Source organism: Pongo abelii, chromosome 19 (genome assembly GCF_028885655.2).
Source record: "Pongo abelii isolate AG06213 chromosome 19, NHGRI_mPonAbe1-v2.0_pri, whole genome shotgun sequence".
In the NCBI taxonomy this organism is placed as follows: domain Eukaryota; kingdom Metazoa; phylum Chordata; class Mammalia; order Primates; family Hominidae; genus Pongo; species Pongo abelii.
The window spans coordinates 2,157,005-2,172,324 of record NC_072004.2 but is presented as its reverse complement, the minus strand read 5'-3'; the positions used below and the strand labels follow the sequence as shown (position 1 = coordinate 2,172,324).

The 15,320-nt window shown below is 54.1% G+C and overlaps 1 protein-coding gene across 9 annotated transcripts in view; it reads right to left on the bottom strand.

Moving 5' to 3' along the window:
- The window catches only part of SGSM2 (small G protein signaling modulator 2), a 47,184-nt gene that overhangs the window by 18,947 nt on the left and 12,917 nt on the right, over positions 1–15,320 (bottom strand). For all 9 annotated transcript variants that reach the window (NM_001374099.1, XM_054535303.2, XM_054535305.2 and 6 more), the window contains 8 exon segments: positions 29–189; positions 423–490; positions 903–1,027; positions 1,480–1,614; positions 1,932–2,077; positions 2,176–2,243; positions 2,578–2,739; positions 3,048–3,210. In NM_001374099.1, the coding sequence (NP_001361028.1) occupies positions 29–189; positions 423–490; positions 903–1,027; positions 1,480–1,614; positions 1,932–2,077; positions 2,176–2,243; positions 2,578–2,739; positions 3,048–3,210 (1,028 nt within the window).

The window sequence follows — 15,320 nt, the reverse complement described above, 5'->3', positions numbered from 1 at the left end:
TTCCCCCAAAGCCTCCCACCCGAGTTACCTTCCCTTGCTGGGTCCACAGCGGGGGCTCTAGCTGTCCCCGAGGCAGCAGCCCATTCTCCAGACAGGACAGAAAGGACAGCAGGTGTCCTCCCTGCGGGAAATGCAGCGGCGGCCTCTGGATGCCATCCTGGCTCACCAGCACAAGCGTGCCACCGCTCTCTGGGGGTGAACGTGGAGAGTGGGGCTGAAGCCCTCTCGTCGGCTATCACAGCCTGCTGGCCAGCGCCCCCAGGCTGGGTCGGAGGCAGATGGCTGGGCTACAGCATGGCCTGGGAGCCCCATTAACAGGGATGGGAGGAGGACGAGGAGTCTTACAGGCCTCACACACAGTGCACAGCTGGCAGAAGGCAGCCTCTCCCTTCCCACCCGAGCCGAGGACAAGGCAGGCTTACTTTGCTGGTGGCAGTGGATGCACACGACCTGGCTGAAGGGCACCACGAGGGCATAGTCCCAGTAAACGCTAGAAAGGAACCAGACTGCTGTCACTGTGTCCAAAGACCTGCCATCCTTCCTTCCTTCCTTGTCTCCTAGTCCTACCACCCCACGAAACTCCCCTGAAGATAGGATGACCATAGCCAAGAAGTGCGCACAGCCAGCCATGACCCCTGAGATCTGTGCTGCCCGCTCGGCACATGGACAGCTGTCAGTCTCAGCCGCTGAGAGCTTGGCTCAGACAAACCTCTTCATGGCCAGGCTTGGCTCCGTCCTAGAGAGCTTGGGAATCACTCCAGGCAGCCGCTCCCTGCTATTCTTGGCATCCAGATAAAGAGTGAGGTTGGCCTCCTGGAGCAAGTGGGGTTTCTCCATCCCTCTGCCTGAGGTCAAACCCACTCCCTGCCCTGGCTCCTGGGAGCGAGTCCCAAAGCCCCCACCTCTTTTCCAGCTCGGAGTCCCCCAGAGTCCCATTCATGAGCTGGTTGGGGGTCCACTTCAGAGTCAGGCTCTCTGCAGACTGGTGCAGGGAGAGGTAGCCAGGGACCGCCTCCATATCCTCCTTCTGCAGTGGGAGACACCAGAAGACAGAGACAATGAAGGGCTGAGAGGCTCTCCGGGATGGCCTATGAAAAATGAGCTCCCGCTGGGCAGAGGGGAGGCTATGCTAGGCTAGTCACGGGGTCCTGGACTAGGGACTGGGCAGAAGCACGGGAAAACAGGACCCAGTTTCCCTTGTCAGCTTGGTGCCACTGACTCTCTCCTGCCAGCCTCCTGGATGCCAGGTCCATTCCAGGCCAGCCATACCCATGCTGCGGGCTCCCCTCGCCTGCTGGCTGCCATTCCTGTCCTGCCAACTCAAGGCTGGGCAGTGTGAAACAGGGAGTTGGGAGGCTGGGGCTGTTCTCCCCGCCTCTCTGGTCAAGCTCCTCCGGAAAGGAACAGCCATGGCTAGAGGCTTCCAGTTGTCTCATTCGGGGACCTTCCGGGAGGGATGGCAGGATGAAGCTTTCCTACCGGCTGCACCAGCACGTGGTTCTTGCCATAGAGCAGCCGCGTCCGTGAGTTCTGGTGCAGGGACTCCACACACTCGCGGGCGCAGGCAGCCAGCCTGTCCTCCGACGCGCTGCCACTTGAGTGCCGTTTCCGGATCTGTGTGGAAGGCCAGGGCTCAGCCTCCAGCCTTGGGAAACTGGCCTCAGGGCTTGAGAACCCTCACGCTTCCATGCTGACCCCAGGGTCCTTCCTGCCCCGGTTTACTCCCAGCCACCCTCTGCTCTCCAGCCACGGACCAGCATGGGCTCCCGGCATTTGTGTTAAGTTTTATTGTGCGGAGAAGGCTCTTCTTGTGCGGAGATGCTACCTTGGGGCATCTCCAAGTCCTGTCCCGTAGAGAGGCCGGTTTCCCGTCCCTACAGGCCCATGGGCATAGCCCAGATGAGCCCAAAGGGTGGGGAGGGGGCACCTACCCCCAGGGCTGGGCGCTTTGCAGGGGAGTCCTGGCGAGTAGGCAGACCCCGGATGCGGTGCCGCTGGACCAGCTCATCAGCAGAGGGGTCAGTCCAGTAGTGATCGGCTGTCTTGAGCTTAGTGTATTCCAAGGCACAGGGTCCCACTGTGGAGACAGAGACAGCCAGCTCAGACGATGCTCCCTCAGCACCTGCCCCGTACCCACCGTGGGCCTGGCACAGGTCCCTGTGCTCTCAGGCTCACCTAGAAGAGAGGCCAGGATCGGGCCGAACACAGGGTCTGCCAGCAGTGCCTCCTTCTCGTAGTACTTGCTGCCAGGAGACAGACAGTGTGACTGCCGAGGCTCCGGGGCTCATTCCAGGGCAGTCAAGCTCACCAGGTAGGGATGTCCCCACAAAGACCAGATTCAGATCAGTCACCAAGAAACAGTGAGTCCTTAGGGACTGGGCTTCGTGAGGTGCCTGGTATGGCCAATGCCTTGAGGGCACCGAAGGGGACGGGGAGATGGAGGGTTGCCTACAGGCTGTCACGGACAGGCAAGCATCCTGAGGGCTGGGGCTGAGGGATGTCGGGAGAGGGGTCAAGGGAGGGGCTGCTTGGGGAACGGGGCAGTCACCTGCTGTTTTTGGGGAACAGGGCGGTCACCTGCTGTTTTCCGCCAGGTATTGCACAACCTTGTCCAGAACTTTCTCGATGAGCGCTGTGCGTACCCATATGTGTTTCAAGGCCTGAGGGCTGAGGGCCGGGGCCTTCCCGCTGGCTGAGCCCTGTCTCCGCAGGGCCTCCTGGCTGACCCCTGAGGGTTTCCTGCAAAGGCGGGGAGGGCTCCAGGAGTGCGGTGGTCTAGGGGTAAACCCCAGAATGCTGGCATTGGGAGTGGGGCTTGGTACCCCAAGATGGGAGCACAGAGAACTGACGGGTTGGGAGGTGAAGGAGGGGTACAGAGCCTTGTGCCCACAAGGAACCAATCCCCTCCCTCAGGCTGATCCCTCACCCAGAGGCCCTGCAAGGAACAGGCCCAGGATGCCAACTTTCCAATGGGCTGTCCTAGGAAGCAGCAATTGCCAAGTGGGAAGAGCTGAAAGGAGGGAAGAAGGGGCTGGCCCAGGGCTCACCTGCCCTCTGCTTGTTGCTGCAGCTCCTGTACCTTGTGGCAAATCTCCCCCGCCACTGGGCACGTCTTCCCCACCTTGGTGAACAGGGCTGCCATCTTGTCACTGCGCAGGAAGCCAGCGGCACGGCGTCTCAGCTGATGCAAGAGGCAAGCCTCCACCGCACCTAGGCCACAAAGGGAAACAGCATCTGAGCCTGGGAAAGACGGCGGAACAGGGAGAAAAGCTCCTCTTCCCCATACCTGTGGTGAGGCAAGGGGTAAGGGCAAGCCAAGGGCAGGCCAGGGAGATACCCTGGCTTCCTTCCAAAATTCCCCTCCCCATCCCTCGGCTCCTGCCCGGGGCGAAGAGCTTTGACATGCCAAGTTGTCCCTCTCCCTCGCCTGGTGCGCACAAGCCTCCTGTATGCAGCCTCACCCCTGGGGTCATGAGGACCAAAGCTCCCCGTTCAGGGTGACGTGAGTGGCTCCAAACCTGACAGCAAGGCACAGCACCCACAGGACAGGGATGTGAGGAGCAGCCGACTCGGGCGCCTTTCTGGAGGGCACGGAGGATGCAGTTGCTAAGGAACAGGGCTCTGCAGGAGCTAAAATATTGATGAAGTCACTGCAGAGCTCGGACCTGACAGTGGCCGCTGGACTGATGAGCCCAGCAGCTGAGGGAGAGATTTATCTTTTCCACGCTAGGAGGGCTTCCCTCCATCCATTCATGGTTTAGGGTTAGGCTTAGTCTCTGTCTGGACTTTCCACAGACAGACCCTGCAGGAAGAAAAGAAGTGCTTGGTAGGAGACGGTAGGGAGCTGCCCTGTGCCCAGACAGACTCTAGAAACAGGAGTGTGTATGTGTGTGGGGTGGAGGAGCTTCTACATGATTGGGCCAAGCTAACAGTTTTACAGGTGAGGAAGGAAAGGCCCAAAGAGGGGAAGAAACTCAATCACAGTCACAAAGTGGCAGAGCCACCAGGATGAGGACCCAGGGCTCCAAACCTTGGCCCGAGCCCCTTTCGCCACGTCCAGGTGTGTCTGGTTGGGGGCAGGGACACTGAGGGGAGAAGGAGGTGGTTTTTTCATACAGACTGGAAACAATGAGCTGTGCTGGAGACAGTCAGACAGAACGAGGTCTGAGCTTGGCACGGTCACTTGCTCTGAGACTCAGTTGTATCCTCTGTGAAATGGGAAGAGGGCTAGTGTGAGATGTCGCATGAGACGGAGGCTGTGAAATCGCCCATGCGGGGTCTGGCTCTCAGGAGGCGCTGGGTCTAGGTCAGTTCCTGACTCCTCACCCTGTTTGTTCAGATGCAGTTCTACAGCTGGCCTCTAAGAGCTGGGTTTCAGCAGGACCTCTCCCCGACAGGGGCAGAAAGAGGGTGCACTGGAGAGAGGATCCAAGGCTGCCCCAGAAGTGGGTGGAGACGGGGAAATTGAGGTCTGTCAAGTTTTTTTTATTTTTTTTTGAGACAGGGACCCACTCTGATGCCCGGGCTGGAGTGCAATGGTGGAATCTCAGCTCATAGCAGCCCCGACCTCTGTGGTACAGGTGATTCTCCCACCTCAGCCTCCCAAGGAGCTGAGACTACAGGCACGCACCACCACGCCCGGCTAATTTTTGTATTTTTAGTAGAGATGGGGTTTCACCATGTTGGCCAGGCTGGTCTTGAACTCCTGACCTCAAATAATCCGCCCCCCTCAGCCTCTCAAAGTGCTGGGATTACAGGTGTGAGGCACCGCGCCCGGCCCACATGGGGAAATCTTTGGCTTAAGCGTCCACATGCTCCTTTCCATGATCAGTCCCCCTGGTCCCTGGAGGTCTTGTGTGGCCCTGGGATATACAGGCGAATGACCCTTTTGTCCCAGTCTCTTGGTCCTGGGCTGCTGCAGCTACAAGTCTGCGGAAAGGGGGTGATCATTTCCTGGGGTTGCACTTCCCATTCAGAGTGGGGAGAGAAGCAGCACTGAACAGGGCAGAGGGGCAGCAGGTGGCACACGTCCTGCACGGATCACGTGCCTCAGTGGTGTGACTAATTGCCGGGATAATGAGTCATTCGCTTCCTCACCTTCCCTAGGCGACCGCAAATGCAGCCAGGCCGAGGGGAACTGGGGAGTGGCCGGCCCCAGCCCTCCAGTCGGGGTGGCCTCGCCTACCTTCCCAGCCAGCCTCTGAGCACAGCCCTGGGGTTGTCTCGGGTGAGAGGAGGCATTCCTAAGCAATTACCGCAACTAAGGAATACTGAGAGAAGCCAGGCATCACGCTCAGTCCCCCCTTTACCCCATGGTGCCTAATTTCCTTCTGTGCAACCCAGGCAAGGTGCCAGGCAGTGTCTGGGGAAGGAGAAATCCCTCTCACGCATTGACTTTCCAAGCAAAGACCGGTTAGGCCATTAGGCCAGGCATTACTGACTCAGCTCTGTGGGCTCCCGGCCAGTAACTGTTCACACTGCACTTGTCCTATGCCATGCCCACAAGGTGCCCCCCACCGAGAGTGTGCACGTGTGATGAATATGTTATCGCGTGCAGCGTGCAGGCAAAATAATAATAGTAACACCACTACTTGAGAACTATGACCCGAGGGGACTTTGTGGATGGACTTCTGGGGCTCCAAAAACTCCCTCCCTGGGGCCGGGCACTGTGGCTCACACCTGTAATCCTAGCACTTTCGGAGGCCGAGGCAGGCGGATCACGAGGTCAGGAGATCGAGACCATCCTGGCTAACACGGTGAAATCCCGTCTCTACTAAAAATACAAAAAATTAGCTGGGCGTGGTGGCGGGCGCCTGTAGTCCCAGCTACCAGGGAGGCTGAGGCAGGAGAATCGCTTGAACCTGGGAGGCAGAGGTTGCAGTGAGCCAAGATCGCGCCACTGCACTCCAGCCTGGGGGACACAGCGAGACTCCGTCTCAAAAAAAAAAAAAAAAAAAAAAAAACAACAAAAACCAAAAAACAACAAAAAAGAGCCCCTCCCTGAAATTGAGAGCAATTTGAATGCAAATTGTTGATGTGCTCTAGAATGATTAGGACAGTGCTTCTTTTCCTGGATAGTAGGTCTACGGTTCTCAGCTTCTGACCCAAAAAAGATTAAGAAGCCGTTTTTTTTGAGACCAGGTCTCACTCTATTGCCTGGGCTGGCGTGCAACGGTGCAACCACAGCTCACTGTAGTCTCAGCCTCCTGGGTTCAAGCCATCCTCCCACTCAGCCTTTCAAGCAGCTGGGACTACAGGCTTGGGTCACTAAGCTTGGCTAATTTTTAAAAAGTTTTTGCAGATACTGGGGTCTCACTATGTGTGTTGCCTAGGCTGGTCTCCAATGCCTGGGCTCAAGTGATCCTCCCACCTCAGCCTTCCAAAGTGCTGGCATTACAGGCATGAGCCACTGAGCCCGGCTCTGAGACTTCTGAGTCGAGCAGAAACCCAGGCCTTGTCACTAATCGAAACATACATGGAGACATAAACACACGCCATCCTGTGTCTAGTGAATACCACACTCAGAACTGCCTGCAAAGCCGGCAGCAACAGTGTCCTCCTTCCCCGGGGACGTGTCTCACAGACAGACTAAGTCGGGACGGTGAAGGACCCTTCCCCAGGGAGAGTCCACATGACGGCCCAAGCTTATCCCCCATCCTGACTGGAGGCCCAGAGCACCAAGCACAACTCCAGGGCCTTACTCTCCTTACTCCTTCCTTCCCCAGGTCCCCACTGTAACCCCACCTCCCAGGGTGGAGGGTGCTGGCAGGAGATACTTGTAAGGCTAAAGCACCAGGTTAGCTGAACCCACCTGCCTGCTGACTGAGCTGTCTGGGCCCTGGGCTCCCACCTGTGAAGGCTTCAGGACGCCTGATCCAGTGGGTCCCAGCACCAGCTACGGCCACCCTGGGTGCACCACAACAAGGTGATGACCCTGACATTATTTGGCTCATTTCATATGAGAAAAAATGTGGACTAATTAATAAAAGCCAGCACTGGTTGGCATGGAAAGGGTTGGGCAAATGAATCAAAATGGACAAGAGAGAAACATGACTTTAGCAGCCAGGCATGGTGGGTCACGCCTGTAATCCAGCACTTTGGGAGGCCGAGGTGGGCGGATCATCTGAGGTCAGGAGTTCAAGACCAGCCTGGCCAATATGGTGAAACCCCGTCTCTGCTAAAAATACAAAAATTAGCCGGGTGTGGTGGTGGGCACCTGTAGTCCCAGCTACTCAGGAGGCTGAGGCAGAAGCATTGCTTGAACCTGGGAAGCAGAGGTTGCAGTGAGTTGAGATCGCGCCACTGCACTCCAGCCTGGGTGACAAGAGCAAAAACTCCATCTCAAGAAAATAAAATAAAATAAAATAAAAAGAATAATAGTCTCCAATCCCATCCAGGTTGCTGCGAATGCCATGAATGTATTCCTTTTTATGGCTGAGTAGTATTCCACTGTATGTAGTTGTCAGTTTCTTTATCCACTCGTTGAATGATGGGCATTTGCCACCCTGGTTTTCTGGTGGCCTTTGGAGTCTGGGCCAGCTGAGTCCAGGTACATTCTCTACCCTGTTGGTCCATCCCATCCTGCTGACAGCAAGGCTCAAGGAACTGCAACTCTGAGTGGGTAGGAGCATAACTGCATTTAACTCCAGCACACTGTTGGACACCCCTACAAAGGTCTGGAGCCATCTTCCCAGGGAAAGGCCAGGAACTACAGACCCAGACTAGCCCTGGGGCTCCCTTCACCAGCCCCTGATGTGACCCCAAAGCCATCAAGTTATGCAGCTTAACAAATGCTACACGCGGCTGGAGACCACAAATGCTGATGGAATCCTATGGGCGCCCCAACCCTTACACCCCGATTCCACCATTCTAAGATATGGGGTCCCTTCCCCAACCCTTACGCCCCAATTCCACCATTCTAAGATATGGGGCCCCTGCCCACAACCCTTACACCCAAATTTCACCATTCTAAGATATGGGGCCCCTGTCCCCAACCCTTATACCCCGATTTCACCATTCTAAGATATGGGGCCCTTGCCCCCAACCCTTACACCCCGATCTCACCATTCTAAGATATGGGGCCCCTGTCCCCAACCCTTACACCCCGATCTCACCATTCTAAGATATGGGGCCCCTGCCCGCAACCCTTACACCCAAATTTCACCATTCTAAGATATGGGGCCCCTGCTCCCAACCCTTACACACTGATTTCACCATTCTAAGCTATGGGGCCCCTGTCCCCAACCCTTACACCCCGATCTCACCATTCTAAGATATGGGGCCCCTGCTCCCAACCCTTACACACTGATTTCACCATTCCAAGAGACCCAATTTAGAGTAGAGGAGACGCCAGGAAGACACAGATCAAGGGACGTGGGGAGCTGCTGAATCCATTCATATATTGCTGGTGGGCAGACGAGATGCTGCAACCCATATAGATGCAATATGGCACTCTCCACTAATGTTGCAAATAACCTCTGATCCAGTAACCCCTCTTCTGAGAATCTGTCCTACAGATATAACTGCGTGATTATTTAGTTATAACAGCAAAAGACTGGAAGCCATCCACATGCCCATCAACAGGGGACAGGTGAAGTAAATATGGTACATCTCTAGCAGAATATCACGCAACTCTGAAAAAGAATGAGGATGCTCTCTAGGAGTGAATAATGGAAAGCTTGCCAACAGCAAGATGCAGAATGGTATAATCGCATGACACCTTTTAATTACAAAAAGGGAGGTGTGAACAAAGAATACAATCTTTTTTATTAGTATAAAAAACTTGGCTGGGTGCAGTGGCTCACGCCTGTAATCCCAGCACTTTGGGAGGCCAAGGCAGGTGGCTCACGAGGTCAGGAGATTGAGACCATCCTGGGTAACATAGTGAAACCCCGTCTCTACTAAACAAACAAACAAACAAACAAAAAACTCTAGGCCAGGTGCAGCGGCTCACATCTAGAGTCCCAACAGTTTGGGAGGCCAAGATAGGAAGATCACTTGAGCCCAGAAGTTTGAGACCAGTCTAGGCAACACAGGGAGACCCCATCTCTACAAAAAATTTAAAAATTAGCTGGGTGTGGTGACATGAGCCTGTATCCTAGCTACTCAGGAGGTGGAGGTGGAAGGACTGCTTGAGCCCAGGCACACGGAGGTTGCAGTGAGCTGAGATTGCACCACTGCACTCCAGCCTGGGTGACAGAATGAAACCCTGTCTCAAAAAACAAAAAACCAAACAAACAAACAAAAAACCAACAAAAGAAAACCTCTAGAAAGATGCATAAGAAACAAAAGTGGTTACCTGTGTGGGACTTGTACATAGACAGGAAGTGAGTGAATAAGAGCAGAGAAAGGAGACTTTTCACTGCACACTTTTTTTTTTTTTTTTTAAAGACAGAGTCTCACTCTGTCACCCAGGCTGGAGTGCAGCGGGCACGATCTCTGCCCACTGTAACCTCTGCCTCCCAGGCTCAAGTGATGCTCCTACCTCAGCCTGCCGAGTAGTTGGGACTGCAGGCGTGCACTACCATGCCTGGCTAATTTTTAAAAATTTTTAGTAGAGACAGGGTTTCACCATGTTGCCCAGGCTGGTCTCAAATTCCTGAGCTCAAGCAATCTGCCCGTCTCAGCCTTCCAAGGTGCTGGGATTACAGGTGTGAGCCAATATGCCCAGCCCCAATGTATACTTTTTATATGGTTTTGATTTTTGAACCAGTTAAATATATTACCAACACAAAATTAAATAATTGAATGGGTGACCAGCACTAGGGTTCCCATCATGAGATGATGCCAGAGAGTCTCTCCAATCTAGGTGTGAATGAGAATTCACAAAACCCAGGAAGGCTGGGTCGCCTGTGGGCATCCCGTTTCACCTCCTCCCTCAACAAACAGGATCTGCGGAATCGTTTGGTTTCCCACCATTAGGGGGCGCATGTGGGCTCTGCTTAGGGGAGCAGCAGGTGACCTGAGTGGGGCAGGGATTAGAGAAACGATCCAGCGGGCTGAGACAAGCTAAGGGGTCTCAGTAGCTCACAGAAATGAACTCTAGCTCGGCTGCTAGAAAATGCAGCAGTGGGCCGGGCGCGGTGGCTCACGCCTGTAATCCCAGCACTTTGGGAGGCTGAGGCGGGAGGATGACGAGGTCAGGAGTTCCAGACCATCCTGGCTAACATGGTGAAACCCTGTCTCTACTAAAAAAACAAAAAATTAGCCGGGCACAGTGGCGGGCGCCTGTAGTCCCAGCTACTCGGGAGGCTGAGGCAGCAGAATGGCATGAACCCGGGCGGCGGAGCTTGCAGTGAGCTGAGATTGTGCCACTGCACTCCAGCCTGGGTGACAGAGCAAGACTCCATCTCAAAAAAAAAAAAAAAAAAAAAAAAAAAAGAAGAAAAAAAAAAGAAAATGCAGCAGTGGTTAGGAGGGTCATCAGTCAGCCCAGGGAGCCTCAGAAGCAGGGCTGGGTCTCTGCACCTGCATTCTGCCTTGTTGGCGCTCATGTGCATATATATCTACGTTGAAAGCTGCACTCAGCAGCCTGGACAAGCCCAGCCTGGTAACAGTGGGAACCACTCAGTGGCCTTCAGAGGACTAGCCTAGTTTGCTTGAGGTACAGGGACAGAGTATCCACAGTGAGCACAAGCTGACATGAAACTGGGCCCGAGATGCTGGGCCCGGAGTTGGGAATGGGAGGACAGCAAGTTGGCAGGTGTGGCTTGCTCCCCACCTCCGGACCGATTTCACCTTTTGCTACCAGCTGCCATCTGCACGACAGGGGAGTTCAGCCACCGCTGCCACACAGAACCCAAGCGAGGAAGTGCAGGCAGGGAAGCCAGCCTCAGGTGGTCCATTCTGGACCTGGGGCTTTGGGAGACACTAATTAGAGCAGAATTCAAAAGCCCAATGCCTGCCTGGGGGCCAGTGGTTCAGGCCCCTGGATGGTGGAACCAAGAATGCCGGAGAGGAGCAGCCTTCCTGAAGATAAAGGAATGGGTGGGAGGACCCGCCTCTTTCAAGTAACAACTGAAGGAGAAGTATCAAGTATCTTTACTCCAACTGCCCGTGGAAGGAGCCATTGTTTCATCTGCCCCAGACGAGTGAAAGGAGTGAAGAGCCATCACCAAGCGTGACCTGCCCCTCTCTTCCCCGGTTCTCTGCCTGGCTGTTTCCACCCAGGGATTTGTAGTGGCCGCCTTTACTCAGATGAGCATCTCTGCGGTAACTAGGGTGCATTTTCTCTCAGCCTGCACTGGTGATGCTGGTTGTTTGCTTCAACTTTGGAAGGCATTCAGCCCTGCTCAACCCCCAAAACAAGAAAGCAACATTCGCAAATGGACTCTGATTGGGAGGATAAAGAACTGTCCTGAGTTTCTGGAACCCAGAACCAAGGAGGGGAAATGAAATCCATGCTGCACATCCCATCGTCCTTGTCCTGCTGGAGATGCAAGACAGGGTTTGCATGCACAGTGCTCATGGCGGCTACCCAGGGAACCAGGCCAGGGCCAGCTTCTCATGCGGTGGACACTGATGTGGGCACACTCAGCTGGCTGGGTAAGGAAGCCACAGTCTCCTGGAGTGTCTCTGTACACCATGAGCCCACCGTTCAATGACCAGAGCTTCGTCTGCATGAGGACCAACTCCTCAATGCTGCTGCCCCTCTAGTCTCTACTCCTGGGTAGGCCTCACAGGCAGACCAATCCCTGGGCAGCACAGAGTCTGGAGCAAGACAGAGGTGGGTTCAAACACTAGCTCCTCTCCTTTTTTTTTTTTTTTTTTTTTTTTTTTTTTTGAGACTGAGTCTCGCTCTATTGCCCAGGTTGGAGTGCAGTGGCGCGATCTTGGCTTACTGCAATCTCTGCCTCACAGGTTCAAGCAATTCTCCTGCCTCAGCCTCCCGAGTAGCTGGGATTACAGGCAACCACCATCGCGGCCGGCTCATTTTTGTATTTTTAGTAGAGAGGGGGTTTTACCATGTTGGCCAGGCTGGTCTTCGAACTCCTGACCTCAAGTGATCCGCCCGCCTCAGCCTCCCAAAGTGCCGGGATTACAGGCGTGAGCCACCGCGCCCAGCCCACTGGCTCCTCTCGTTACTGGCTGTTTGACTTTGGGCAAGTCACTAAACCTCTCTGAGCTTCTGCTGTAATTAGGGAGAAAATCAGGGCCCACCTCAATGGACGCTGGGTGATGAAAAGTAACAGCATATCCCAAGGTATGAAAGGCTTCTCGGCCCCTGCCTAGCACACCAAAGGGGACTGATGAATGCAGGTGCCTTCCCTCCCTGTACCTCATGCCCAGTCCCTGCCTTCCTCTCGTTCCTAGGAATGGTCTAGTTGGACTTGTCTCTGAGGTCACCTTCCAACTGCACGCTGGAGTGTGGCCCCTGCACTGTTTCTTATGTCTTGTTTTTTTTTTTGAGACAGAGTCTTGCTCTGTCGCCCAGGCTGGAGTACAGTGGTGCGGTCTCGCCTCACTGCAACCTCCACCACCTGGGTTCAAGCGATTCTCCTGCCTCAGCCTCCCCAGTAGTTGGAATTATAGACATGTGCCACCACACCCGGCACATTTTTGTATCTTTTGTAGAGACGGGGTTTCCCTACATTGGCCAGGCTGGTCTAGAACTCCTGATCTCAGGTGATCCACCTGCCTTGGCCTCTCAAAGTGCTGAGATTACAGGTGTGAGCCACCACACCCCGCCTCCCTTGCACCTTTTCAAAGATGCTCCTCCAGCAAACTTCTCTTCTCTTTTTTATGCCTGCAATTTTTCCCTATTAGATACTTCCCATGTGAATATAAACATTCTAGGCCAGACGCAGTGGCTCACACCTGTAATCCCAGCACTCTGGGAAACCAAGGCAGGTGGATCACCTGAGGTCAGGAGTTTGAGACCAGTCTGGGTATCATGGTGAAACCCCATCTCTACTAAAAATACAAAAATTAGGCCGGGCGCGGTGGCTCAAGCCTGTAATCCCAGCACTTTGGGAGGCCGAGGTGGGCGGATCATGAGGTCAGGAGATCGAGACCATCCTGGCTAACACGGTGAAACCCCGTCTCTACTAAAAATACAAAAAATTAGCCGGGCGTGGTGGTGGGCGCCTGTAGTCCCAGCTACTCAGGAGGCTGAGGCAGGAGAATGGCGTGAACCCGGGAGGTGGAGCTTGCAGTGAGCCGAGACCGCGCCACTGCACTCCAGCCTGGGTGACAGAGGGAGACTCCATCTCAAAAAAAAAAAAAAATCATTTCAGTAGGGAAAACTCCAACCATATACAGAAGGAAAAGGGGACAGTATAACAGCTGCCCATGTACTCTCATTACCCAGCTTCAACAATGATCAAGTCACGACCATCTTGCTTCAGCTCCTCCGCCTGCAACCATTGTTTCCTACCACCGGATTATTCTGAAGCAAATTTTAGACATCATATATATTTATCTCTGAAAGAGGACTCTTAAAAACATGTACTTATACCTTTATTGCACTGACAAAATTAGTAACAATTCCTTTATATTATCAAATTTCCTTATTGAGTTCCTGATGTTCAAATTTCTGATTGTCCAGATGCTCCAAACTTCCAGAAACATAGATTCCCAGATGGAATCCTGGGGAAGGCTCGAGGAGGCTTTATAGGAAAGATTGTAAGGTCACTTTTTTTTTTAGACCAAGTCTCACTCTGTCGCCCAGGCTGGAGTGCAGTGGCACAATCTCGGCTCACTGAAACCTCTGTCTCTCAGGTTCAAGTGATTCTCCTGCCTCAGCCTCCCAAAGAGCTGGGATTATAGGCATGCACCACCACGCCCAGCTAATTTTTGTATTTTTAGTAGAGATGGGCCTTCGCCATTTTGGCCAGGCTGGTCTTGAACTCCTGACCTCAGGTGATCCACCCGGCTGAGCCTCCCAAAGTGCTGGGATTGCAGGCGTGAGCCACCGTGCCCGGCCTATGCTCACTTTCAAAAACAAAGCAGTTGTGGGGTGGTGTGGTGGCTCATGCCTGTAATCCCAGCACTTTGGGAGGCTGAGGCGGGTGGATCACTTGAGGCCAGGAGTTTGAGACCAGCCTGGGCAACATGGCGAAACCCCGTCTCTACAAAAATACAAAAAAGTAGCCAAGTGTGGTGGCGTGTAGACCTGTAGACCCAGCTACTCAGGAGGCTGAAGTGAGAGGATCACCTGAATCCAGAAGGTCGAGTCTGAGCTGTGATCACACCACTGCACTCCAGCCTGGGAGACAGAGTGAGACTCCATCTCAAACAAAACAAAACAAAACAAAACAAAAACCAAAGTAGAATGCGATTGGGCACCTACTGCATACTCAGATCCACGCTGTGTGTGTTGCCTGCATTGCTCTTCTATTCCTTACATCTGCCTTCTGGGGTAGGCTCAGAGATGAGTAACCACAGCTACACACTTCGTGGCACGGCCAGGACATGAACCCAGGTCTGGGTGACCCCAAAGTCCCAGCTATGAACACCCCCATATGCCCTCCGCGATGCCCCAAGATAGAGTGAGGTGAGTCAGCTCCTTCAGAGCTCCCTCCTTCCTCTTAGATCATTTCTGGATGGAAGGCACAAGTTAGATAGCAAGAGAATGAGCTATTCATTCCCTGTGGGTGGGAAGGAGGAGGAACCCGCTCCTCCTTTTTGTGGCGATGGGGTCTTTTTGCCCAGGCTGGTCTCGAACTCCTGCAAGGGATCCTCCCACCTCAGCCTCCAGGAATCCCTTTTACTGAAAAGAGACAGGATGAAGACTGCCTGGAGTCCAAATCTCAGAATGTGCTGAAATATCGCTGGCTGCAATATCCCAGGGGAGAGGCAAGCGTTCCCTAGCACCGGTGTCTCTCCCAGCTTATTAGCATCTCCTTGCCATTCCCTGAAGGAGCTCACTGCAGGGCAGACCTTCCTGGCTAATGAAAGCTGCCTAGCAACAGGGAGCTGGTTAATAAAGCCTGATGTTATTCCCGGCTCCACAGACTGCACCCTTCTCGAATTACAGCTCATCCTCAGTCTGAAGCAACCCTCATGTTGACCCACTTGCACACAGCAGGGCAGGGAATCTGGTGACTGAGGAGGCAGGCTGGTGTCTGCCCCAATCCCTGGGGGGTGGGGAGGCTGAGGTCCTAGGAGACATGATTGGCCTGAGAACCTGCTCTGCCTGGCCAGAAGCTTCTCTGTGAGCCTCTGAAACCTGCTCTACCAGCCAAAGGTTAAAATGCAAACTCAGTGCCCAATCGGAATAGGGTAAATAAAACACTATGGGCCTCGGGCGGTGGTATGCACCTGTAATCCCAGTTACTTGGGAGGCCAAGGCCGGAGCATACCTGGAGCCCAGGAGTTTG